At 38.9% G+C, this 27,393-nt stretch overlaps 1 protein-coding gene across 6 annotated transcripts in view; it reads left to right on the top strand.

Annotated features, from left to right (window-relative positions):
* The window catches only part of ANO5 (anoctamin 5), an 88,404-nt gene that overhangs the window by 39,030 nt on the left and 21,981 nt on the right, over positions 1-27,393 (top strand). For 3 of the 6 annotated variants that reach the window (XM_089521350.1, XM_089521351.1, XM_089521349.1), the window contains 11 exons: positions 1,825-1,869; positions 4,383-4,496; positions 11,609-11,677; positions 15,245-15,529; positions 16,051-16,164; positions 19,267-19,382; positions 21,689-21,823; positions 22,169-22,274; positions 22,366-22,426; positions 24,532-24,683; positions 27,113-27,190. In XM_089521350.1, the coding sequence (XP_089377476.1) occupies positions 1,825-1,869; positions 4,383-4,496; positions 11,609-11,677; positions 15,245-15,529; positions 16,051-16,164; positions 19,267-19,382; positions 21,689-21,823; positions 22,169-22,274; positions 22,366-22,426; positions 24,532-24,683; positions 27,113-27,190 (1,275 nt within the window). The remainder of the gene's footprint in view (positions 1-1,824; positions 1,870-4,382; positions 4,497-11,608; positions 11,678-15,244; positions 15,530-16,050; positions 16,165-19,266; positions 19,383-21,688; positions 21,824-22,168; positions 22,275-22,365; positions 22,427-24,531; positions 24,684-27,112; positions 27,191-27,393) is intronic. The other 3 variants (XM_089521353.1, XM_089521352.1, XM_089521355.1) reach the window with 3 other exon arrangements.

Here is a 27,393-nt window from a genome sequence, read left to right as displayed (position 1 = left end):
AGCCCATTCTGGAAGAGAGGCAGCAAACAAATACAATAAAATAAATAAGCTATAAATTGGTAAATTGTAAAATAAACAACAACAGGAAAGTGGGGGTTTCAACAACCACAGTAGTTACAAAAGCATAGCCAGGACATTTGTCTTCCATGTTGGAGGTGAAGGATAGGATAATAATGCAGTCTTTCCTCCGTATCCACATATTCTGAAACCACGGGTTCAACCATTCCTGGTTTGAAAATATTAAAATAAAAATTCCAGAAAGTAAACTCTGTTTTTGCCATTTTTATATAAGGGATGCCATTTTACTGTGCCATCCATAGGAGGTCTTGCAACCAAACTCCAGTGGATATCATTGGCCAACTGTAGATGTAATTGCTCAGAATACTCAAACTTTTGTGTTAGTAAATATGATATTGAGCAAATTGCTGTATGTTTTATTACTGTGAAGTGTTAGATGGACAAAGAATTCTGCACGGTACTGAGATTTCATTAGCAATTATCTGTATAATTAAGCCCTGTATTCATACTCAGTCTGAAGGCCTTAAATTAGGCCTTAAATAAGATTTACCAATAACCAGAAGCAGTTACCAAAATATTGATTTTTGCAATATGTTTTTGTACACTTGTAAAATGGTGAATCATTCAAAACCATGACAGTGCTTTTGGGACTTACTTTTGAGCACACATGCAGAATTGCAGTGTTCACATGCTTAAATGAATTACTCTCTTGCTATATCTTCTTATTTTGTAATTATTTTGTGTATTTCTGAGTTTGTACTTGCTTGCTACTTCCAAGACTTTCTGTTACTCCCTTAGATATGCTGCTTTGGCCTTCGTCACTCACATCCACATGTGAGCTGTAATAGCACTTTAACTGTCTTAGAAGACAGCACTTATGGAACATCGTTTCCTTTTTGAAGGAACTTTTCAATATTATTTTTATGCAATGAATTTGTTATAGATGCAAAAAATGTATGATAAATTAAGTCTGCTCATTTATTTATTTTAAATATCGTGCTATCTCTTAACATAATTCAGTGATGGAAACTGTACCCAGAATTTACTTTCCTCTGCTATGTTATTGGTGGCTAACCCCCTGTTTGTTTTGGAATTAGGGAATCCACTAGCTCTCTTCTGGTAATGAGGTGCTGAAAGCTTGTAAACAACCTGCTTAACATTAGGAAGACAGTTGGTTTGTGTTTTATGCTGAAAATATGAATAAGGAGAATCTTGTTTTAGTCGCCTTTTGATAGAACTAATTTCACAGAAACTGACAATACAGTTCTGAAAACTGTTGTTACTGGCCATATGGATTTGATAACCATATTTTTGTCTATGGACAGGTTTAAATATTCAAATTATTTCCCATATTTTACACAGCCCAACTTCCACTAGATACAGTATGTTTCCCTGTGGAGACATAACTTGTGGCTTAGCATGTCTTCTGAAGCTTCCAGGAAGCAACTTCTATTATGGCAGATCTACATTGTTCAGTCAAAGTGATCCATTACAGCAGTTAAATCCAAATGAATAAAACTGTACCCATTCACAAATGTCTCTTGAATTGTGATATTTTTCTGCGTGAACATACTGTAGAAACAGTGAAGGTAGATATTATGAACAATGTTTTAAATATCTGAATCAAATCTTGAGAAGATCTGATATAGGCATATCCTGTCCAACAGATATATCTATCTTAAATTGTCTGCCACATTGCCTTCAGATCCAGGAAAAAAATTTTTTTGTCCCCTCATATTGTGCAATTGCAGATTTAGGATTTTTGGATAGTATGATCACATATTAACTCCCTATTGGTTGTTCTAGAAGACTGGAAGGAGATTCAAACTGTTCCTGAAGCAACGTCTCAGGGTAAAGGATTGTTAAATGATACAGCTTACAGCTTGGATGGCTGCAATGATAACATGCTTCACTTTGTGGTGTCTTTTATTAACTGGGAACAAGATTTGCAACCTGATAAATATCCCTGTAGTATCTTATCTTTGGTGCTATTATGATAGTTTACAAACAAGAAGATCATTTTAAATAGGAATTTTTAACTAGAATCCAATAGGATCTGTGGTGGGGTTTTTTTTTTTGGGGGGGGGGGCTGCTCCTTTAAAAGAAAATATCATGTTTCTTCCCATGCCCCAAAATAAAGATCCCCACCTATTATCCTCCAGATTGGTCATTTTGCTGAGGATGATAGGAGCTGTAGTCCAATATACCTAGAAAGCACTGTCAGGAAAGGTTGTCCTAAAACAATTTTATGTTGAATGTGATGATCAGATCTACAGTTTGCCTAAATATCTGCAGATCGTACCAAATTGTATGGTAGCTAAGTCCTACTGTCATCTACTTTTTGACAAATGTGTTCTGAAAGTGTACATATGAAGACAGACACTACATAGGATGCTAGTTAAAAACATTTTAGAGAAATTTCCTGGACATTTTTAAAACATAGTAATTCAGATACTAAGTATTCAGATAGGCTAGATTCAGTTATGCTAGATAGTCCTGTACATATTTTATTTTTATTTATGGCCAGAATGAGTAATTTCAATTGATCTATTGGATTCAGTCCCCTACATGAACTTTTTCCAGTGTTCAACCAGCAGATGCTACACAAAAGATTCGGCAGAGCAATCACTACTGCAGTGTTCGTATTATCTCACACATAAATATATCATGAAAATTGTCTGAACTGGTAACGTTGTGGCTTTGTGTACTGTACGGTTTCAACAGGAAAGAAAAATCCCTGAAAGTAAAGAGAGTTTTGGCTACCAGTCCTGGAAACCACCAAAATGAAGGCCTGGCTTATACAAATGAAAACCACCTAGGGTCAGGGGGGTTTCCCAGCAGACAATGAATCGTTAAGAAAATGTACACTCTGTAGGCCTTGTCATTCAACACCAGAACAATACACAGATTAACATGTAAATCACCTCCTCTCAACCAACAGAGTGTGTGTGTGTGTGTGTGTGTGTGGCAAACTCAGCAGGTTTATTTGATAAATATACAGGGTGGGGCAAAACTCATTTGATAGTGACCCATGCTGAACAGCTGTTGAAATGGTTGGGATAACATATCTAGATATTAATTTATTTCTAATTGATTTTGGCCCTAAACATACCAGCACTTTGTGCCGGCCTGAGGCTGAACGTAAGGCTTGGTAGAGCTGAGCGTCCACATGCTCCCAGCCCTACTTTCACAGCCCGTGACCTGGGAAAGCAGGAGTGATTTGCATGTGTATTGTTCTGTTGCTAATGGCAGGCCTCAGGCTGGGAGGGTATGCAAAAGAGGATTAGTGTCTGCTTGATTAGTGCTCATTGTCTGCTGGGAAATCAGTTTAAAAGTTGAGAGAATGGCATTTAGCTAAAAACATAAATAAACAATGTTTGTTAAACAGGTTTATAGAGAAGAAGCTGACTCACAATGTAACTTTTGGAAGAGGGGGTAGACTAGCATTGATCAAGGACTGGCAACAGGAGATCCTTGGAGCGGATGTTTCTAGTTTTTCCAGGTTATCTTGGAAAATGTATGAGAAAGCACTGGGCAAGCTTGGGAGGACTGAGTCAGTAATGAAATGTCATCTCATTTTAAATATATGAACTAAAGAGCTGAAAAAACCATTCCCAAATCTGTGTAAAATTACATACTGTACAAAAGTTGTTCCCATTTGTGTTGTCACATAATCTTGTCAGCTAGATTTCACTACTAGGCATCTGTTGCTTTCATAACCTAAATGTGAAAGAAGAAAGATTTCCTTTACTTTCTGTGTCTATGCTGTGCTTCCTGCTTCCGTGTATTGCAACTGTGTCATTTTTTTTACAATAGAAAATTATTGTTGTACAATATAAAATTAGATTGGTACTAAGATTTTTGGTATCACGATATTTTCAAAAGCTTAAACTTGAAAATGGGGAAAACATTGTTTAAAGATAGTGGACAGGGGGGTCATTGATATAGTAATATATGCTTTTTTATTTGTCTGAAGTATGATGGATGTGTCAGATACACTTATATCCAGCTATATAGTGTGTGTGTGTATGTGTGTGTGTTCATATGAGAAAATGACTTATGATTGGTGTGTGCCTCTATGTTGAGTGTGGTCATGGGAGTGATGGTCTGGCAAACTGCAAGACTAGTAATAGATGGGTGTGAGTAAGGGGTAGAATAAGGAAGAAGGAAATAAATATATTTTGTATTACATTAAAAAAAATCCATGAATGAAAGTGCATTCCGCCTTATAGTTTAAAAGAAAACTTTATTATGTTTCTGGAACTAGAGGACTTAAAGTTTGGACCGAACTGAAAGGCATACTATTTTCTACCAAGTTTATAAACAGCAGCAGATATTTAAAATCTTCATTATATTTTCTATAGATTGATGGACGACATCAAAGCAAAGACTCTGTTTTCTTCAGGGATGGTAATCGCCGAATAGATTTTGTACTGGCTTATGTGGACGATCCTAAAATAGAAGGTGAAAAGAAGATGGTAAGTTTGGAAGAGAAGAGCATCAGAGGAAGGGCCTCACTATCTTCTTGCCATGCCCTGACTCTCTACCACCCCTCTCTGTACAGAAAGAGACACAGTGTGATCATGCTTCTCTATGTATGAGAAACATCTCTTTCACCACTAGTGGAAGGTAGCCTTTCCTCTAATGATGGGAGAGATATCTTCAGTCTTGTATGGGGTCAACTCTCCATGATAAGCAAGGGGATTCCTCTCACAGCACTAGTGAAAGACTTTTTTTCTCAAGTATTTAGATTTCCCAGTTATTTTTTATGACTGATTGGAGGTAGGAGCAGGGATTCCTTTATAGAAAGGCTGTTAGAAGCAGTTTTTCTGGGTGATGAAATCACAGACGGGAGAAAAAAGCACAAATTCTTCCCAAAAGATTAATAAAAGCTAATGTTGGAGAGAGACCAGGAATTGTGTCTCCTCTTCAATTATCAAAGAACTCTGATACTAGGAAAAGGGTGGGGCATGAAAGTGAACACCAGAGGGTTGAGTGTCCTCTACAAACCAGAGATTTCCCAACTCTGATATAGACATCCCCCTCCCCCTTTTAAAAATGTTTTAAGTTGTTATCTGATGTGGACTAGAATTTGCTAGATATTAGTTGTTGCATTTTTCACTGACAATGATTAAAATTGTATTGCATATTTAATATTATTGCTTTTCTGATCATTTCAGTTTGCATGCTGTGTGTGTGTGTGTGTGTGTGTGTGTGTGTGTGTGCGCATGTGTATATCTGCACACACCAAATACAAATCATATAGCTTTGAAAGTTAAAATATGTTGACTGTTAAACAGCAGTAACAGTCCATAAACAAGAGAATATATATATACACAGAGGGGGGGGGGGGCAGCCACTTGAAAAAGTGATATGAAACTATGTAGCACAGGCAAGTGAAATGTTAAGAAAGTAAAGTTTTATATAGTTATTTATTCTGTGAATTTGTTGTGGCAAAAACAAGAAAGTACTATGACCACTTAAAAATCAGCACATTTGTTGTGGTATAAGCTTTCATGAGCTAAAATGCTTCTGATCAGCTGTGGTCTAAAAAGTAACCTTTATAGTCTTTAGACAAACAAGTAGAAAGTAACACATTGAACTCTATTCCAACTAGATAAAGAAGCTGATATCTGTATGAACTTTGTCTCTAGATTAGCATCAATATAGCTAATCTATACTAAAACAGAGACAATGGCACTCAGATTTCACAAATTACATGTAAAAAAAACCAACCCTGTGACTAATCAGGTTGTAAAAAAAGATATGAAACAACATATGCACTTACATACTGTACCAAACACAAATGGATAAGCCATGGAGAACAGTTGTTACTGTTGGATTGTGAGGGCAGGGGGTTGTTTTGTTTTGTTTATTGTTTTGATGACAATATCCAGCTCCCTGAATTCACCAGACACCCCATTTGTGGAATCAGAAGTTACTTTTAGTTATAACACACATGCTTGTCTCTTCCATGATGGATTTGGAAGGACTGACAAAATCCTCTGTTCCTGAAGACCTTTAAAACTTGCTGATAGTTTGTGTGTATGTATATTTCTCTTAGGATTTTTTTTTTGTCCCACATTTTATAACATTTATAACGAATGACTTTAATTTCAGTAGAATTTATTGCTGTTTGTGTAATTTGAGGACCTGACTGTGAATAACTTGGATTTCTTTATCCAGGAAGGCATAAGTATACTATAGTACAAATATCCGTACCTCCTAAACTGGCAAAGTGCAGCCCTGCAGAAGTTGCTGAAAATGTCAGAAACTCTAGTTAGCATAGCCAGTGGCCAGGACTGCTGGGAGTTGCAATCCAACAACATCTGGAGGGCTGCGCTTTCCCACTCTTAGCTTATCAGAAAGAAGAATGTTAACATTCATACTTCTATCACTGTATCACAAAGGGGCTTTATGGAAGTATGTTGTAACACTTTGCATATTGTTTGATATCATTGAAATTGCTAGAGTGAAGAGACATGCAAAATGAGATATTTCAGCTGATGCTCATTCACAGCATGTTCCTGCATAAACATAAGCATATTTAATTCCTTCCCACTTCATAGTGCTTACTCTAACAGAATTGTGATAATGATATTCTTGTCTCTGGGAGACTGGGTATGTAAAATTAGGTAAATAACATGTGAACCCAGTATGTGAATGATTGCACATCATAGGGGTTGTTCTCACTTAAGATTTGAAACGATTGAAAATACAACGTTTTTAATAAAATCGATTCAAAATAACACTGTTCTTATCCCGCTATCTGAATCGCTTTGTTCATCGTTCCCATCTGGTTATTTAAATCGAAGTTTTTACCTGCAAGCGTTCCTACTTGGCATGAAATCGGTGTTTAAATTCTTCTCCTCCATACCTTATTTGGAGCTGTCAATCAATAGTACGTCAGAATGACGTAACGTTAATCCGGAATATTTGGAAGCGATTTATCTTTTGGCATCGTTTCCATTTCATTGACTGTTTGTGAATTTAGCGAATTTATGAACGCGAATTTAGGAAACCCAAGCTCTTTCCAGAGGAACTATGGGATAGGTTTTGCATGACAGCATCCCCTCTTCATGTCTCCCAAAAGACAGCCAGGGAGAATCCCTTCAGAGAGCCCAGAGATCAATGAAGGAGGCTGCTGGAAAAGCAGGGAGGGAGCACTCTTCCCAAAGATTCTCTTTCCAGGGTTGGAGGAGAAGGCAGATTCCATTTGAGAAAGGGAGAGAGAAAGGCTCTATCCCCCCCCCCCCCATTGATTAGAGCCCTTCCCTGCCTGGGCGAGATCAGATGTCTCCTCGCGAGGAGCCATCCCTTCCCTGCCTCTCTTCCATTAGAAATGGGCTCTCCCCACACAGAGGGGAGGTTGCAATCCACCGGGGGAAGCCTTGAGCAGCCGGGACTTCAGGTGTTTAAAGCGCTGAAGAGATTAAGCGCCTGTAAACCATTAAAATAAAAAATAAAAATAATCCTTATCTCTTATTGAAAGACCACAGCAGACAAAGGGGTGAGGGAAGCAAAAATGGCGACAGCCAGACGGATGGGGACAGAAAGGGCAACTCCCCCAAGGCCAGCCCCATCGCAGTCCGCTCCTCCCATTCATCTAACGCAATTTCAAAGGCTGTCGTTCCTATTTAAATGCTCCAGTTCCTAAATCGAATCAATGGAAAAACGTAGGTCGGACCCTAGTGTTTTTTTAACACGCGTTAAATGAGGAAAACTCGATTCAAAATTTTATTCCGCTCTACAATTCGATTTGTAGTGGGGACGATTGCGGGTTGCTCTAGAACCGTTCTAGGTTTAAATCGGATCCTAATAGGAACGCCACTCCTTGGATTCGATTCAGAACGCGGGGTTTCACCTAGTGAGAACAACCCCATAGAAATATACTGGCTCAGTCTTAGTGCTGCATAAGAGGCAGCCGGAAGATGCTGAGTAATTCCACTGAATTGTTTTGGTCATTTCCTGAAGTGTATTTTCAAAGCTTCCTGTTGCCTTCTAATATGCACTTCTATTCAAAAGTGCAAGAATGCTTTTTTCACATAACCATTTTAATTTTACAATTACCTGTTGTGCAGATTATGTTTTGTGCTAGAAAAATACTTTGAACATCAAGAACCATACTGGAGCAGATCAAATATCTGCCTAGTCCAGCATTCTGGGCCCAACTAGTCACCCAAGGGATGCCAAGAAGCAGGATATGAGTGAAACTATACCCTCCTGCTCCCCTAATATTCATAGACATACTGCCTCTTGATGCTGAAGATTTTATATGTAACTTTCATTCCTAGCAACTAGACAGCCCTGTCTTCCACAGCTCTAACATTATTTTAAAGGTGGATGGCTATCACTACTTCTTGTGGTAGTTTTGCTGTATACTGTGTGAAGAAGCACACCCTTTTATTCCTCATTCAACCTCAGGTTCTAGCATCAAAAGAGAGGGAGTAAAACATCCATATCCACTTTCTCTACACCTTATATAATAAGAAAAGGGACAGTGAAAGTTGCCAAGGGAATGAAAATATAGTGAATGTAAGAATTTTAAATGTGAACAGTTTTCAGTGTCTTACTCTCTGTAGTGTTAAAAATGTGGACACTGAAAGAAATTTTCATGGGTAGTGGCAGAATTTATATTTGGAAGTACTAGCACTCCTGGGTGAGAGCCAGCATGGTGTAGTGCTTTGAGTGTTGGACTGTGACTTGAGACTCTAGAAATCAGGGTTCAAATCCCTGTTCAGCCATGGGAACCCGGAGGGCAACGACAAACTCCTCTGAACAAATCTTGCCACAAAAGCCCCGTAAAGAGCCTTGCATAAGGAGCCCTGGTGGTGCAGTAGTTAAATGCTAGTATTGCAGCCACAATGGTGTGAGTTTGATACCAGGATTAATTCAGCCTTCCATCCTTTCATAGGTTAGTAAAATCAGTACCCAGCCTGTTGGGGTCTATTGACTTACAGATTGTGAAACCACTTAGAGAGTGCTGAGTTCATTATTAAGCATATAGAAATATAAATGCTATTGCTATGCCATAACAGGGCCTGCTGCTGGCTTCCAGGCCTCCGGAGGCCCATGGAGGCCCATGGAAGCTGGCCCATGTGCGCCCAGCCTGCTGCCAGCTCGCATGCAGGGCACTGCCTGCATGCGAGACAGGCTTTGCAGGCCTCAGCATGGGCCTGGGGAACCAGAGCACGTAGCTGGTATTTAAATGAAGAGGGGGTCGTCTTTCATTTCTAAAGTTGGAGGCCGTCTTATACACCCAGTCGTCTTGTATGCCGGAAAATACGGTAGGTTTTCGTCATGCAATTAGAAGTGTATATTTAGCATTTACTTTCATTTAAACCTTTAGGATGAAACAGTACTCTATTAACAGTAAAATCAGTCTTGAAATTAACCATAAATTAACCATGAATTAACTGATTTAGTTTACTGATTTGGTGAGAAAATGCACATACAGTGTAATCCTGTACAGTAATCTTTCTGTAACACAGTGACTTGGCAAAGTTCTGTGGTCTAAGAATAGAAGCATTCTTGGGAAAGCATCTGACAGCTGCATAATTTGGAAGTCTGTGGGCTTGCTTTGTTTTCTATGCATATGCTAATAGGCCACTTCAATTTTTATACAAAGAAGCACAGCTGAAAAACATATTTGTCACTCTTCCACTTTCAACATTAAAAAAAAAAGTCAGTGGGGAACTGAAATGCTATCCAAAAGTTTACTTCTTTATTGTTTGATGAGCAACATAGTTTGAAATTAACACAAAGAGCTACTTCAGTCTGCCTTTCCAATCCTCTAGTCCTAAGAATATTTAGTAGAATGCAAATTTCACTCATTCATTTCCTAAGAATTTAGGGCTAATTCTGTGCATTTTTGAAATATTAGTATTCCAATAGTGATAGGAACATCTTTAAATTCATGGGAAGGGTGTGAAAATTTTCCTGTAAAGAAGAAAAGCTTTCTTATAATAGTTTTAAAATTATCACAAATAAACTGTTCTTTGTAGTTAGGCATTCATCTGTGAAATGAAGGGGTGAGATATTTAAGATATAACAGGCATATAAAAATAAACATCTTGCATGAGAAACATGACGTATAATAAACATGCTATAAAACTGCTATCTCTTTTTTATTTCTGAAATTTTAGCAATAGACAGCATTGCTATCTGAAAGGGAATTTGTCATTGCTAACATGACTTTGAGATAACATATATTACTAATTTATTAAACTTTCATGAGAACTTTAGAACGTTGGCACTTTTTTATTATCTTTATAAACTGCACTGTTGAACTGCTTTCCAGTATTATCTTGAGAGTGGAATTGGAATTAAGTCTGCATAAAAAGAGGAAGCCAACCAGCTGTGCAGGTCATTCTGTATACATGATAATAAAGCTTTAATGCACATCAGAACCACATGAGTGTTATTTATGCCTTCTTTTGTATTTAGATTTGAAATGGTATGGGGTGGGGGATATTTTTTCTTGTTTACTTGCAGTTTTATATTTTGCACCCTTCCCTAATATTTGGAAATATTTTGTGTACAACCATTAGTCACTAGCTTTGTAGATGTTAGAATATCAAGGCAGATGGGGGAAGTTAGTTTCTCTTTAGCTCTACTATTTTTTTTCTCTCCTTCTACTACTATTTTTTAATGTTACTGAGATTTCCCCCCACCCCTTCACCAGGCATTCCTTCAGACTTTCCTCCTGTTTACAGTCCTCCTTATCCACTTTACCTGGTTGTCTTCCCCTTAAACTCAGACACTGTCATTCTCTATTTGTCTTTCAACTGTTCTGAGTTGTTATTGTAGTTGTCATCATGATCATCATCATGATCATCATTTATTTATATAGGACCATCACTGTACATGGGGCTTTACAAGTACCTGTAAAAGAACAACAAAACAGTTCCCTACGCTCAGGTTTACAATCTAATTAAGACATGACACAAAAGGAAAATGGGATGTCAGTGGCAGAGGATTAAGCCCAACAGATACTGTCTCTTCTTCTTTCTGTCTGAGGCAAGGGCAATGGCAGTTGGGATGGAGGGAAAACCTTTCCTCTCCTTCTGGGCCCAGGGATAATGGAGCTGTCCCTGCTTCTTCTGTTCTCCCTCTACATCCAGGGTGGTGGCAGTGAGGATGGAGGAAGGAAGATCTATGTCTGGATATAGGAATAATGGAACTGTGCCTCTTTCTCTGAAAAAAGTGGAGAGATCATGTACAAGGAACCATGATCTGAAATTACCTACATGCCTCATGGAGAAATAAATATCCCAGACCTACCAGTAGACAAATATGACATCATTCTCCTGGACCTCCTGGGGGCCAATAAATATCTGGTGGAAACCCAGATAGAAAGGATGGACAGGCACGGGGTCATTGTGGACAGAGGTGCTGTGTATCTCTGTTGTCAATTACCATAAATGACCATATGCATATATAATTTGATATTGTCTGGGCATATTTCACAAACAAGACTTAAGACAGTATGTCAAGTTTTCTTGAATGTTAGAAGTGTATATCTGTATTGTATGCTGCTATTATTTGGCTGGGAAAGTGAAGTACTGTTTGTTTTCTTCTTTTTCTTTAGGAACGGAGGCGAGAATTTGAGAACAATCTAGCAAAGGCAGGTCTGGAGCTAGAAACTGAAGACAAGAAGGTGAAAAAAAATCTTTATATTTTAAAATATACATACAAGATAGGGATGAAATTCTCAACTTGGAAATTTCTAGACAATGGAAGATACTGTCATATCTTTAATGCCGTACAATCTTTGCTGTGGTTATTATGTTTAATGTTTGCTACACTGTTTAACATATGTTTGATGTCAAGTGCTCATATTTTCCTTTTTTTTTTTTTTTTATTTATATACCGCTATTCCAAAGATCATAGCGGTGAACAGCAAGTAAGCTAATTAGCAAGTAAGCTAATTTGCCCCCAACAGTCTGGGTACTCATTTTAGCGACCTCGGAAGGATGCAAGCCTGAGTCGAGCATGGGCCCTTTTGCTGGTCTTGAACTCGCAACCTTGTGGTTTTGAGTGAATGGCTGCAGTACAGGCATTTAACCACTGCGCCACCAGGGTTTAGCATTTATTGGTTGTGAACAACATGTTACAGTAAGAGTGAAGAGAGTGCATCCTGTGGGTTTCATGTAGCCTCATAGCTCCCACAGGAGACTACGTCCTCATAAATTTTTGAAAACAATTGAAACTTTTAAAATAATAAAATGTCTTGCATGTTCTCTGAGAGGGTGTGAGGGGAATTGTGTCATGTTATTAAAGCAGAAAGTAAATTTGAAGTTCACTTCAAGTTTACTTCCAGATTTTAAAAATTTTCCTAGACCTAAAACAGCCCAGATGGGCAAAATGTTGTGAACTAACCTCCTGCAATATCTGGAAGCCATGGGAGGCATTTTTTAAATATATATTTATTTAAGCGAGTGGTAGTGCACCACTCTGAGGCCTGGTGGGCAGTGTTTGGAGTTCAGGTAGTTGCCCATCCTTGTGCTGTATGCTGATCAGAAAATAATACTATATAGTAAGATAGAGCATGCAGTCTATATACAGGCAATCCACAATTCAGCTGCACCTTAAGGTATTTTGAGGTTCTATCAACTTATCCCCACCATGCCCTACCCAGCCCTGTCCTGGTAGACTCTGAATATATGTGGGATTGGGGAGATACACACAGCCTAACTCAGCAATGCTGCTTTGAAATCACAGTGAAGTAGGCTTAAAGCCTGAAAGCTTTTACTTCATGCCTAGGGCCCATGGATTGCTGGGGCTCAATTTATTTTACTTGTGCTTGTGTCCATAGAGTGTGTGAGGATATGAAAAGTAATGCCCAATTGCAAAAGAGCTCTCTTGTGTATCATGGCCATATTTTGTAATCCTTGGTAGATGTTTTGCTACACCACAAGAATAGAAAGGAGAGAGGAATGTTAACTAGACACAACAAAGATGTGGGTGAAAGAATGAAAAAAATGATAAGAGATGTCTAAAAAATACTTTATAAACTGTGGCATTTTGTAAAATTCTCAATTTCTGACATTTTCTGCCTGTTGCTTCAAATGCCGGCTGGTATTAAATTGGGGCTTAAAATAATAAAACCATAACTTTTCATTGTTAGCAGGGTCTGGATCCCAGCATTTTGATGCCAAGTGAAAGAACAATGTTTTAAAACTACAAGGGGAAGAGGTTGGCATTTGGTCTCCAGTGATAAGGAAGAGGTTTTAAAATGACTGATTGTAAACTCCTTTACAAACTACAGATACAATCAAAAGGAAATAGTTCCAAGTTAACGTTTTTCACTCTCTAGGAAAATATTCCCCATAATCTGTAGGATGGCTAGAAAACACTCATTGCCTTAGCCTTCTTTTTCATTTTTCTGAATTACACTGTAGATTTTCTTGGTCTCATTTTTTCCTTCATAATTGGAATGAAAAAATTGTCATAATTAAATACATTAAAGCCACGTCCTTCTGGTTGTAACATAGGGGGTGAACAAACTACCCCTAAGAGGTGTCTTCTTTCCATCCCTGGAAGTGTTGGGTTGGGGATGTGGCACCCGCAACCTGGCAGTTCTGGGAGTTCTGCAGTGGCTCCTTTTTGTACCATGGAAAGGGTGCACTAGCTGCCGCCACCACAGCTCTTCTGTGGGTCTTTGGCACAGTGCATGTAAAGGCTGCACCAAAAATGTGGCATGATGCCTCCTGCCATGGGGCAGGGCATGCGGCTTCATGCTAGCATTGGGGGAGAGTTGGGGCACACGGCATGCAGTCACCATGCCCCCACTCTGCCCTGATGCCAGCATTTCTCTCTGGTCTCTTTAGGCCCTTAGTATTGTGTGGTGGCATTCCTGTGGAATGATTTTCCTCTTGAACACATAGAGGCACCAGAATCTTTCAGAATCAGTTAAAAACTTACTTATTTGTGTACCCAGGTTTTTGCTTGTGATTGCTAAATAGAATTTAGCATGATGTATCAGAATTTTATTATTTTAATATTTTTTCATCATATTCTTATTTATTTTTATGGGGTATTTTTGTATACTGCTTTGTGTGTTTATGAAGTGTAGAACAGAAATGTCTTACGTAATAGTAACATGATAATCAATACGTACGTAATAAGAGATATTACTAATGATCAGTTTAAATCTTGTTGATTCTGATGTGGTCTAAGACCTGGTCTGCATGGGCCAAATATAATATCAAACCATTTGTTGTGGGGATAGAAAACAAAACACCACACTTAAATTATTGCAGACTTGCTAAATGTTTTACAGCATAGGTGAAATGAAAATAATAATAAATTATTATAGGAGTCATAAACACAATTCATTGAAGGTTTTGTGATTATTCGAAAGTAATCATTGTAATGGAAACAATTACTGCTCCAGCCCCACCCTACTAAATCATGAACCACACACATCCTTTCTCTCTCTCAATTCCTATTCTTGAAGTGAATGTGTGTATGTACTTGACCCACCTAGTGTTGTGAGGAACTAGGAGGTGCCAAGCTGCACTCTGACCACTCTGCTGCTGCCACCAGTGGCTAAAGGTGTGGGACTATTGAGACACAGTTTGCGAGGGTGATCTGCCTTGGACCCTGGGGCAGCTGCAGCTTCAGAGATATGAAGGAACCTCTTCTGTTGCTGGAATCAGTGTGCTTACACCAGACTTGATGCTCCAAGAGAAGCCTTTGCCAGCTCCAGCCACAGCACCCCCCCCCCCCCAACCATCAATCATCTTCCTTAACATAGAACCATCGGTGAGGAAAATAATTAATTGTTAATTATTTTGAATGAAACCAGATGGTGAATTTATTTTGGGATTCAGAAACTTGGACAGCTCCTTTAAAGTCTGAATTAAAACTCCTCTAAAGTCTGAATTAAAACTTGTTATGGATTCACCTCCCAGTTGACACTGAAGCCACCAATTGCCACTAAGCTGAACTCTTTAAAAATGGAGGGAGAAAGGGGGAAAACTATAAGATTAACTGATTTATATTTTTGCATAAGCTTTTGTGGATGTCAATCTACTTCAGATGTACTAAAGAATGAATACAAAGTGAACAGTGAATATAGATGCGGTACAGAGTGAATAGAACACTGTGCGCATATGCTGTGGAGCAGGGACTGATTATAACTCTCCTACATGATGTATTTTGTAGTTGATGAAACAGATGTAGAGCTATTTAAAATCAAACATTACTTTTTCATTTGCAGGAATCTGACAATGGGAAAACATACTTTGTGAAGATACATGCACCTTGGGAAGTTCTGACCACATATGCTGAAGTGCTGAACATCAAAATGCCCATCAAGGAAAGTGATATCCCTTGTGCTGTAGAAAACCCCTTTGACTGGTTATTTTGGCCATTTAGGCTACCTGAGATTGTTATGCATCCAGAACCAGACTACTTTACAGCCCCATTCAGCAAAGAAAGGCAGGAACTCTACCTCATTGATGATGAGAATACATTTTTCTCCCCATCTGTCAGGAACAGAATTGTGAGTACTTTTCTTTTCTGCTACTTCTAACACACATAGACCTAAATTGTGTGGTTAGCCTTGGGTAGGTTAGATTCATTGAACCAATTTGATTTATCTGCTGTGTCTGCCCCATTGGACCATTGGGCCAAAGTAAAAGTGTGTGTGTGTGTGTGTGTGTGTGTGTGTGTGTGTGTATTTTGAAGGAGTAGAACCTACACCCGGCATTTTATAAAATAAGTGGAAGGTGGCTTTTATTGGTCAAGACATGCACAGAAAGACATAGCACAACATATATGTTTTCATAATGCAAAGTGCTTGCCTTCAGTCAGATATTTTCCCCTTTCCTTCAATTTTATACAGAAATATTTCAAAATGTTTAACAATCAAAATGTCTTAAATTGGCTGACAGACCTATTTTTGGAGTGTGAGAAGGAAAGAAAAGAGTTTCATATTCATACATGGCAGTGAAGTATATATTTCAGTTGTCAGGGAAAGTATGAGTTTTAAATAGTCTATTTGAATTTTCTTCCCTCTTTTAGGTTTTCTATATTTTAACAAGATGTCCCTATGGAACTGAAGAAGGCAAGAAAAAATTTGGCATCAAAAGATTGCTAAATAATGGCACATACACTGCTGCTTATCCTCTTCATGATGTAGGTAACTTAGTCACCCATTCTGTCAATCATTCATTTCCTAAAACTTTCTGGTTTTCCAGAGAAAACTGTACCATCTTGGTTTTTAATGACATGCTTGTACCAGATATAACATGCACAATTCTCTATAACTGTAACTGTTGTTGTGGAAGAGGCTTATAACACAAATATGTGAAAGCACATAGATGAGCTAAGGTAGTACTTGTGCAGACTGAACATGTGAAAACAGGAAGAGGAGAAATATATTACAGTGCTGTAATATTGAGGTAATAATGTAACAATGTTGGATTAAACGCTAATGTCACAGTGCCCTCTGCTGGCAAACAGTAAGCACTTTGCAGGATCTTTTGCCTGTGTGTGTATAGGTGATTGTTGTTGTTGTTGTTGTTGTTCTGTATTAGCACTAGTGATGTAAAATTTCTGAACATTTTGAAGCTGAAGGGACATTTTTCTTCTTTTTTCCAAGAAAAAAAAAGCATTATTGGGGAACAATTGAAAAATGTATTACAGACTAAGTATCCTTTATGTAAAATGCTTGGCACCAAAAGTGTTCCATATTTCAGATTTTTTGGATTTTGGAGTACTTGTATTTGCAGTTACAGTTGGCCCTCCACATTTGCAGCTTTGACTTTTGCAGATTTGATTATTTGTGGTCTTGATTAATATATTCTCTCTAGAAAACTCTTGCTCCTCCATTACAATTCTGCTGGAAGTTGACCATAGAGTTGTGCTGGAGAACCTACAAGTTCCTAGAGAAAACACTTCTCTAGCTATTTGTTGGTCATCCAGCATGATTCTATGATCAACCTGTGGCAGATGTTGACCATAGAGTTGCACTAGAGGACCTGGAGATTACTAAAAAGGGGTTCTCTTAGGTAAAAAGAAGAGTGTTTTTTTATTTGTGGTTTTTCCACATTCATGGGGGTCCTTCACCCCTAACCCCAGAGAATTTGGAGGGACCACTATACATAATAAGACATAATGAGCCTGGAGAGATCAAGGAATGGTGAAATGGCAGGAAGTGTGTATTCCTGCCATTTCACAGATCCTCTCATCTCTCTCCAGCCACATTTCTCTCCAGTCTCACAAATACAATACTGGTATACACGATGCTACTTGTGTCATAGATCAAAAAGTTTTGGATTTTGGAGTACTTCAGATTTCAGAATTCTGAATAAAAGATACTCAGGAACCTCTTTTATAGATTGAAAGTCATTTTTGTTATTTTAAGAATGTAAAATTCCTGTGTTGGAGTTCACTAAGGCAGTTATGAATGTGTAACTACCATAGCTACTTAGTTTCATAGCATCTCCTGGCCTAACCCCACCCCATCCCACCTTGACAGGCATCTATTTCTCTTGTTTATCAGAAAGCAGCTGGTTTAGATTCCCAATTCCTCTTATGAGCAATCTCCAGTGCGATAGGTGGAAGCAGGGTTCCTGTCACATTGGAGATCATTCTTACAGGGTGATGGTGGTGGTGCTGTCATTCATCTGCTTCCTGATCAACAGGAGAACAGACCCTCCCCCCCCCAAAAAAAAAAAATCAGTTGCAGTGGCTGCTGCCTGGTAAATGGGGATTGGGAGACTGTCATGGTCCCTATGTATCCCCTAATCTCTTGAAAATATGAGGCCGTGAATATGAACCAGTCACGAACACATAATTCTTTAAGTTATACAATTGTAACTGCCATAGGAGTTTATTATACCTGAGCGGAACCGCCAAGCTCCCATCGTCCCAGTGTCATCCATCCACGACGGGAGCCTCCTGGTGGGATCGCTCCTGGCACTATTAAAGGGGAACGCTTCTGTTTTTGTCATGGAAGCATTCTTGTAATTGTTTTTAAAAGGGGGCTTTTTAAATAATGATTTAATCCGTTATTTAAAAAGCCCCCCTTTTAAAACAATTATGAGAAAGCTTCCATGACAAAAATGGAAGCGTTCTCTTTAATAGTGCCAGGAGCGATCCCACCAGGAGGATCCCGTTGCGGATGGATGACACTGGGGCGATGGGAGCATGGCGGTTCCGCTCAGGTATGATAAACTCCATATTGAATTCTGGCCACTTTATATAAATCAGACATAATTATCCTGTTTGATATAGTAAAAGTACAATTTAGTCAGTATAGAACCACAAATTGAACTTTTAAACATATATACAAGGTTGTGTTTGTTTGCTTTTAGTATAAATAGAGCTATAAAGTCCTAAACTGTAATGAATACAGATTGTAACATTAACATTAATAAAGTAGGCAAAAATATTTTGCCTCCACCAGTTCTTTTTAGTGTCAAGTAGACATAATGCACTCATTTCCATAAAATGAACTGAGAAAAGGAAAGAAAGACCAGAATTTGTAGTGATCTGATATTGAACATAGTCTTACATAACAGTCTTCATGTTTCATAATTTTAGAGATGATTTTGGAGTAGTACATATGTGAACAGTTTGTGTTAAACATTTTCTTGATCATTCTAAAAGAAAATACAGTCAGCCCTCTGTATTCAACGATTGTATGTCCATGGATTCAAGCATCTGCAGTTTGAAAATATTTTTAAAAATGTATAAATTCCAAAAAGCAAACTTTGATTTTCCCATTTTATATAAGCCATTGTGTTTAATGGGACTTGAGCATCCACAGATTTTGTTATCCATGGGGGTTCGTGAAACCAAACCCCTGCGAATACCAAGGGCCCACTGTATTCCATAATCCACTTCTCTTTTGCTGCCAGCTCTGTTTTTGTCAGGAAAAAAAATAAAAAATAACAAAAAACTGTAATTTTCCTCAACAATTTTTATCCATTTCCCCTTAGATCTTCACATCTCAAATCTGACACACAATTCTTTTTTTTTAAAACTACATGTAGTACTGTGAATGTACAGATGAATGTTACCTTCCCCCCTCTGTACAACCTGTTTGATACAAAGAAACATACTGAAATTATTCTGTTATTTTCTTCTCTCATTCTCCCTCCCTCTCTCCCTCTGCCTGCCTGCTGTCATCTCCTTCTTCCAGGTATTTGGAGCAAACTGATATTGCAGAATGTATATTGCCATTTACTCTTCTGCTTGTTTCTCCTTTTATTTATTTGTTCACTCATACAGTGTCAGTACTGGAGGAAGGCAAATGATCCAAAGTGTGAAAATGAGAGATACACACTTTACAGGGAGTGGGCAAGGTTTCCTCGCTTTTTCAAAGAACAGCCATTGGATCTTATCAGGTGAGGACTGTTGGCATTTTGATGGTTATGGAGATTGGAAGGGTTTCCACTGCACTATATGTCTAACATGCATTTTAAAAATGATCTATGCAAAAAAGTGCATAGAAGTCTTAATAAAACAGAGGTAGATATGTTGGACCAGCACTGGTCCCCGCTCTTCAAGCAAAAGGTAGAGTTTTATGAAAAATATTGCCAAGAGATAAGGTGCTAAATCCATTATTGCACTAGTCATGATAAACTAGTGAGTGATGTATCTCCACCAGTGCAACCAGAATCTCTTCCTCTTACCTTCCCCATAGCCCTCTGTACCACCCAAAGAATCTGGTTGTGATATTTTCCAGCAATTGAGAGCAAATTTTGAGGACTGTTGAGGGAGACAGTAATTTTGTTATTTAGAAATAACAAAACATTCATGTCTCTGCTAGATCTCAGCCTTTGATTCCACCATAGGACAAGCATTTATGCTGTCTCTGTTTTGCACATACAGTATTATACAGTCATGTTAGAGCCAGATTTACTTCACAAGTAATCCAAAATACTGCTTCATCTTCATCAGCAGCATTTATTAAACAACAAGGTATAAAACTGCTTTGATTTACTGTGTCCCTTTTATATGGTGTTTAGCTGTGACAACTGCTTGTTTGATTTTGGACTGAAACACACTTCAGAAATAATCCAGTTTGAGTTCACTTTAACTGCCCTGGCTCAATGCTAGGGAATTTTGGAAACTGTAGTTTTATGAGGCAGCTAGCCTTCTCTGCCAGAGAGCTCTGATGCCACAACATACTACTGTTCACAGGATTCCCTAGTGCTGAACCAGGGCAGTTAACATAGTCTCAAACTGGATTAATTCTGCAGTGTGTTTTGGACCATTGTTTAATGCCATACAGTCTCAGTATTGTTCAGCTCATTCTGAGGTCATTCTTTCACTAAAGATGGTGTAATTTTGCCATTGCTTGACTGTAATTCCGGTGGGGAGAGAAGAAAATGGGTTGAGTGATGGAGAAGGAGAATCTTATATGACTGGGAGCCTTGTGTATGGAAACTAGATATGCTCTTAAAGTAATTATACAACAAATATTTGCTTCAGTCACTTTGTAATGTTGGTTCCCTAGTTATACAGCTATACCTCAGAGTACGTCAAAATAATAATAATAATAATAATAATAATAATAATAATGTTTAAAACCATTTTAACTGTCATGGCTCTATCTACAGAAACCTGGGATTTATAGTTTCTTGAGGCATCATCAGTCATTGACAGAGAAGGCTAAATACCTTATAAAACTACAAATCCATAGAATTCCATAGGATGGAGATACAGCACTTAAAGTAGTATCAAACTTCATTATTTCTACAGTGCAGATGCACACGTAGGCCCAGTACAAACAAGCACTTTGTGACACCCTGGGGCCAAAACTAGGGTTTGGAAGAGCAGAGTGACTGCACACTTCCAAATCCTAGTACATAACGACAACGCCATCATGGCAGCCTCCTGTCCACATGGGGGCTGCCATCATGATGCAAGCATGGCACGGCGTTCGCACATCATGGCACTGCGTTTGTGTCATCGATATGCGACAGTGCACCAATGGCGCATTCATGGTATCTGCCACATGCACCAAAAAGAACCTGCTTTTAGTGGTTTCTTTTTGGTGTGGGGGAGGCTGCATGGTTTGGCTGCTGCAGCCTCCCTCAGGAGTAAAAATGGGTGCCTCCAGCCCACCCTTTTGGGGTGGTCTGTCGAGCCCCTTAGTTAACAAACTAGATGTATTCCGTCTTTAATAAATACTTTGGTACTAGAGGTAGAAATAACATAGAAATAATAGTGATGGGTTCCTACATCACAAAAATGAAAAGCACTTCAACATATTTCAACAAACCTTTTATTCAAAGCTGACATGTATGCACATGTGAAATGAAGCAACCAGGTCAGGTATTACTCGCATTAGAAAACAAAAACATTTTGAACCTTCTAGAGACCATTTATTGATTGATTGATTTCATTTTTATGCTGCCTTTCTCCCAGCTAGATAGAAGACAAGAAAAAAAAGGGGGAGCCCGAATTCCTATAAAAAGTTTTTGTAAAACAGAACTTCTTTGTCAGAGTCCTTGTTAATGAAGCTTTGCCTGCAATTAGGATTTTATTACTGTAAACATACTAGCATTCCCTTAATGTTTGCCTGGTAACTTCAAATGTAAATATTACCACTTATCTTTATTTACAGTTATCCTTTCCACATTCTTTTTAGAGAATGCTCACTACCTCTTGTGTTTCCTTATCTCACTACTTGATTGTCCTGCAGGAAGTATTATGGAGAGAGAATCGGAATCTATTTTGCTTGGCTGGGTTTCTACACTGAAATGCTCTTCTTTGCAGCTGTTGTGGGTTTAATTTGTTTTCTCTATGGTGCCTTTACAATGAATGAAAATATGAGCAGGTAAGCGTAACTGACAAGTCAATTTATGATTAGCATCTAATGAAAGCTGCCCTCTCCTCTCCATTGTTTGCTCTTTGGGGTCTGTTTTCATTTTTTCCAACTATTTTTCCAGTAGCTTTTCACACTGTGACGTTACTGCCTGATTCTGTGAGCTGCTTTGGAAACATGTTAGTCAAACATATAATACAGTTGCTGAACTATTTATTATATCTTGAGCATAACACTGCTTATAATTCTTCATAGAAAGAGGAGTGGTTCATTTCATATTCCTGTATTTGTATGAAAGCACTTTTCATCTGCAATCCTGTCTAATTAAATGTAAGATTTAATTTTTGTCCTTTACAGCCAAGAAATCTGTGACTCCAGTATTGGAGGAGAAATTATCATGTGCCCATTATGTGATAAAAAATGTGACTACTGGAGGCTTAATTCCACATGTGAGTCTTCAGAGGTCAGTACTTTATTAAATGGTAAAGCTTTTTAAAAAAGATACTCATTCTAGTATTGCTTTTTTCAAACAATTGTTTGTTTTTCTTTTTCAGTACTCCCATTTGTTTGACAATGTGGCAACCCTCTTTTTTGCAATTTTTATGGGTATCTGGGGTAAGTATATTTGTCTTTCTGCTGAACAAAAGACCTTTGCATTTGAAGAAGAGCAACTCTGAATCCAAACCTTTGTAGTCAGTCATTAACAAATAAGACCTATTCACTTGCTCACAAAAATCAGTTAACAACAATATGCAGAGAACCTCCACATGATTTATAGGTGATGCAAGCCTTGTCTATAGTCACATTCTGGCCAAATATATATCTACACAACAATTCAGAGGTTAGATCTAAAGGAAGTTTGTCAAGTTTTAGCGTTGCTGGCAACAATGAAGCCATTTAGTAATGATTAACTTAGGGGCAACACAGACTGGCATAATATGCCGACTTGGTGTATGGTGGCATGGCATTTTGATGATGCATGCCCTGATGCCACTTTCAAGCTGGTGTCATGCCCGCCGCCCAACCACACAGTGGGCAGCATTGCGGCACTCTAGTGGTGCAGCAATTATCTTTGAAGATATTCATGATTTTTGAACTATTTTTACACAGAAAACAATGGCTGGTATCTTGTTAAGATGTTATAAAAGTGTAAGTTAGGCTTACAAACTCATAACTTTGCTATGGCCATGGCACCATTGCTATGTCTGCTTATGACACACAAACCTATCCATGTTAAACTCTAGGCAGCCATACTAAGGGATGCTGGCAAGTGGGTCACTGAAATATCATGCATCCAGCCCATCTCACTAGAAATCTGGGCTAGTTGTCAGGAAAGGTCTAGACACATCATCCTTCAGTATCCTACTTGCCAGGGCCACAAATTCAGTCCCTCGGTATTGCTGCCTGGATTTACAGTGGATTTTGGTGATTTGAATTGGGAAACAGAGCATAGCCACCACATTGTAACTATGGCCCAAGACGCGCCATCCTCGGGCCAGTTTTAGGGTTCTGGAGCATGCAGCATCTGCTAATTAGCTTACTTGCTGTTCACCGCTATGATCTTTGGAATAGCGGTATATAAATAAAACAAATTATTATTAATTATTATTATTATGTACAACACAAGCGTGGTGCCACATTTACACCTCCAGGCACCATGCTTGCATCATGGTCACATCACAGTGTGCCAGTGGTGCACCGATGACATCGTCCCCGCGTGCCAAAAAGCACCCATTTTTTTCTGGGTTTGTTTTGGTCCAGAGGGACCCCGCACAGTTTGGCTGCTGCGGCGTCTCTCTGGAGGGAAACTGGGCGCCTCCAGCCATCCCTATGTGTCCAATGCAGGATCTCAGCCAGTGTGTTTTCTCAAATTTTGTTCAAAAAAGGTTTTGCCACCAAATTAAAAAAGATTATCAAAAAAGAAAAAAAATCATAGTAAGTAGACCAGGGGTAGGCAACCTTTTTGAGCCGGGGGCCAAATTGCTGTCCCTCAGACAACTGGGGGGGCCGAAGCCAAAAAATAAATAATTAAATATTTTTTTAAAAAAATTAAATAAATAAATAAACCAGGACAAATGTAGGGCAAAATTTTCAAATGGAGGACACTTTTTTTAAAAAAAATATGGAGGACATGCTAAAAAAATTGCTGATTTTTAAAAAACTATTAATATAAATGCATGTTTCGGAGGCTTCTATAGATAATTGCCCCCCTTGCCTGCCACTTGCCCCCCCTTGCCCGCCTCCTCCTGATAGGCCAAAGGCAATCGGCGGCAGGACTGGGCTGGGGCCGGTCCCAAGTCCTTGCCGGGCCGCATCCGGCCCGTGGGCCGCAGGTTGCCTACCCCTGAAGTAGACCATTGTATGTAATGTATCCTTTACCTTCCTAGTCACCTTATTATTAAGCATAGGTGATCCCAAGGTACAATCCTCAGTGTTGAAAAATAAGCAAACATGTGAATCTGAACAAAGATCTGTCTCATGTCCCAAAATTGCAGATAAATTCCACACTTCAATTCTGCGTGAGGAAATTAATAATGGCCTCTTCAGAAGGAACTGAGATCCACTTTAGTATTTTATTTTAAAACTGTATAAATACCTAATTGATACACACTGTATAAATACCTAGTTGATCACAAAGAAAGTACGGTATATTTAGTAGTGTGTATGTTTTGTACTTACCCTTGTTAGTTCTCATTTTATTTAATACTCTCTAATTGCAGTTACCCTTTTTTTGGAGTTCTGGAAGCGGCGTCAAGCTCGACTTGAATATGAATGGGATTTAGTTGATTTTGAGGAAGAACAGCAGCAGCTACAATTAAGGCCAGAGTATGAAGCAAAATGTACCCAGAAGAGAAAGAATCCAGTAACTCAGGTAATTGGGTCAGGAATTATTGGAATATTGAAATACAAACACCTGTTAGAGGTTGAGGGATACATTAAATTCAGCTACACATTAGAAAATTTTTAACAGTTGGTCCTGCATCTTAGTATGACAGCTCTTTACTCTTTAGGATGGAATTGTGCCAAAACATTACCGACTGTCTTGATTCACCTGTGTCATTAGACGATACAGCTGTGCAAATGTTCAAGAGTGAGATACAACTCTACAAAGTTTGAAAGATTACTTTTTTGGGCAGCAACACCCAGAATTTCCCTATTCACCATGGCTATACTACCTGGGGGATTCTGAGAGTTAACCATCCAGAAAAATAATTTCTGCAATTCAGGCATTAATACCTAGGACTAACATATAGGATTCCAATTACTGTACATCTGTAGTCAAATATTGTATTCCATTGATGAAAGGTAGGCATCCAAATGAAAAATCTGGTTGTCTTTGAGGATTTGTCTGTAAGATACCTGCCCAGAATTCAAAATGACTTTGGCCTGGAACAGACAGGCCCTTTGGCATGTCCTGATGACATGCTAGGGTTGCCTCGGGGCACCATTTCCAGACACCCCGCAACCCTAGCATGTGACGAGGGCATCAAAATGGTGGCACCTTGTATACACAGGCACCACTATTGTTACACAAGTGCCGCGCAGCATCCACACAGTGCCGCCACCGCAGTGTAGAAAGAACCCGCTTTTTGCAGGTTCTTTTTCTGCCAGCAGGAAGCCTCGCTGTTTGGCAGCTGAGGCTTCTCTCCGGTGGAAAACCAGGCGCCAGCAGGCTGCCTTTTTTGGGCAGTCTGTACCCCGCCTTTAATAGATTAAATGCTGGGCCAAAACTAACAAAATGAACTTCAACAGGAAGAAATATATTTTAGGCAGAAAAAAAATGAAATGCATAGATATAGGATAGGAGGACACCTGGCTTAACAAGACTCCCTGTGAAAGGGATCTAGGAGTCCTAATAGATTACAAGTTGAACATGAGTCAAAAGTGTGATGTAGCAGCTAAAAAGGTCAATGCAATTCTAGGCTGCATCAATAAATGTGTCTTGATCAAGGGAAGTAATAGTGCCATTCTACTTGGTTATTCAGAACTCACCTGGACTACTGTGTCCAATTCTGGGCAACCCTCAATGAGATTGGGCAATAAGGCAAAGCAAAGGCCACATTTAGATAAGCCAATATATTTGTGTGTGTGTGTGCGTGCACACACGTAAGCATTCAATTGGCCTTTTGACTTATGGTGACTACATGAATTTTAGAGGATTTTCTTAGAAACGAATGCTCAGAGGTGATTTTGCCAGTTTCTTCTTATGGAATACAGTCAGCCCTCCATATTCATGGCCTTGAGACTCACAGTTTCAATTATTTGTGAGATCAAGGCTGATAATGCAGGCATTCTTCCTCCCTTTCCCTGCCTGACCTCTCCTTGGGCAGCCAGGAAGAGATCAGGGAGGTGAAGGCAGGAGGTGTCTTGGCTCCCCAAAGACCCTTCTCCTCCCCAATCCTCTCCTTAGGTAACCCAAGGACAGGATCAGGGAGGAGAAGGGTCTTGGAGGGGCCAAAGCACCTTTTGCCTTCTCTTCCCTGATCCTTTCCTTGGAATGACCAGATCGGGGAGGAGAAGGGTCTCAGAGGGGTGAAGACACCTCTTGCCTTGTCTTCCCCATCCTCTCCTTGAGTGCCCATGGAGAGGATTGGGTAGGAGAAGGGGCAGGGAGCCAATTAAAGGGACAGGAGGGTGGGGGGGGGGAAAGGAGCACACCCCTACTCCTCTTCCCCCACTCACCCTTTCCTTTAACTGGCTTCTGAGTGGAGGATGGAGTTATTCATGATTTTTCCATATTCACAGTGGTCTCATTCCCCTAACCCCACCCCACCCCAAATATGAAGGGAGAACTGTATAGCCTATAGCAACTGGAATTCATTGGTGGTCTCCCATCCAAGTACTAAGCAGGGCTGACCCTGCTTAGCTTGCAAAATCAGATGGGATCTGGTACCTTTAGAATATTTACGCATCTTTTATTTGCACATACAACTCTTCCTTCCATCCCCCACAGCATATGCAGAAATAAAATTTAGAAATCTCTAGTTAACTGAAATATCCAGTTTTATTTGGCAATAGCGACTGAGTTTTAAATTAGTTTAGGTTCTTAGGTTGCTCCATAGCTAGAATTATAGTTTCTGGTTTGAACAGGAGACTGTATTACAGTCAATTGGAGTCTTCTTGATTTGTATATGTGCACTGTGAAAGGAGGAGCAAAGAAGAAATGTATCTATCCAAAACAATTATGCATATCTTTGGTTTTCACAAGTCCAATGTAGCACTTATGTTGGGTGATTGTTAATGAAACATTTTGCATTTCTTTAATTTTTTCTTTTTAAACTATCTGGTCTACCATTTTAGGAACTAGAACTGGTTAAAAGGAAGAGCTTACATGACTATGGGAAACTAAGCTTGTTGTATTTTGGAGTATTATTTTGGGTAAGACAGGTCTACAAGATCTCTGCAGCTTTGAGTGGCAACTAATGAACTGAGACATTTCTTCAAGTGGGAAAGCAAAAAACATTTTTTAAAAAAAAATTGATAACATGGAAGATAATAGTGAATGAAAAAAGTGTGTTTGATTAGAAGTTAGGAAAACTGAAAAAGAAAAAAGCTGCATTCAATTCCAGCATCTCCCTTCA

Source organism: Sceloporus occidentalis, unplaced genomic scaffold, assembly GCF_023333645.1.
Source record: "Sceloporus occidentalis isolate IW3139 unplaced genomic scaffold, rSceOcc1.0.p SCAF_4, whole genome shotgun sequence".
NCBI classification, from domain to species: domain Eukaryota; kingdom Metazoa; phylum Chordata; class Lepidosauria; order Squamata; family Phrynosomatidae; genus Sceloporus; species Sceloporus occidentalis.
The sequence above is the reverse complement of the archived record's forward strand: the minus strand, read 5'-3'. Positions and strand labels throughout refer to the sequence as shown.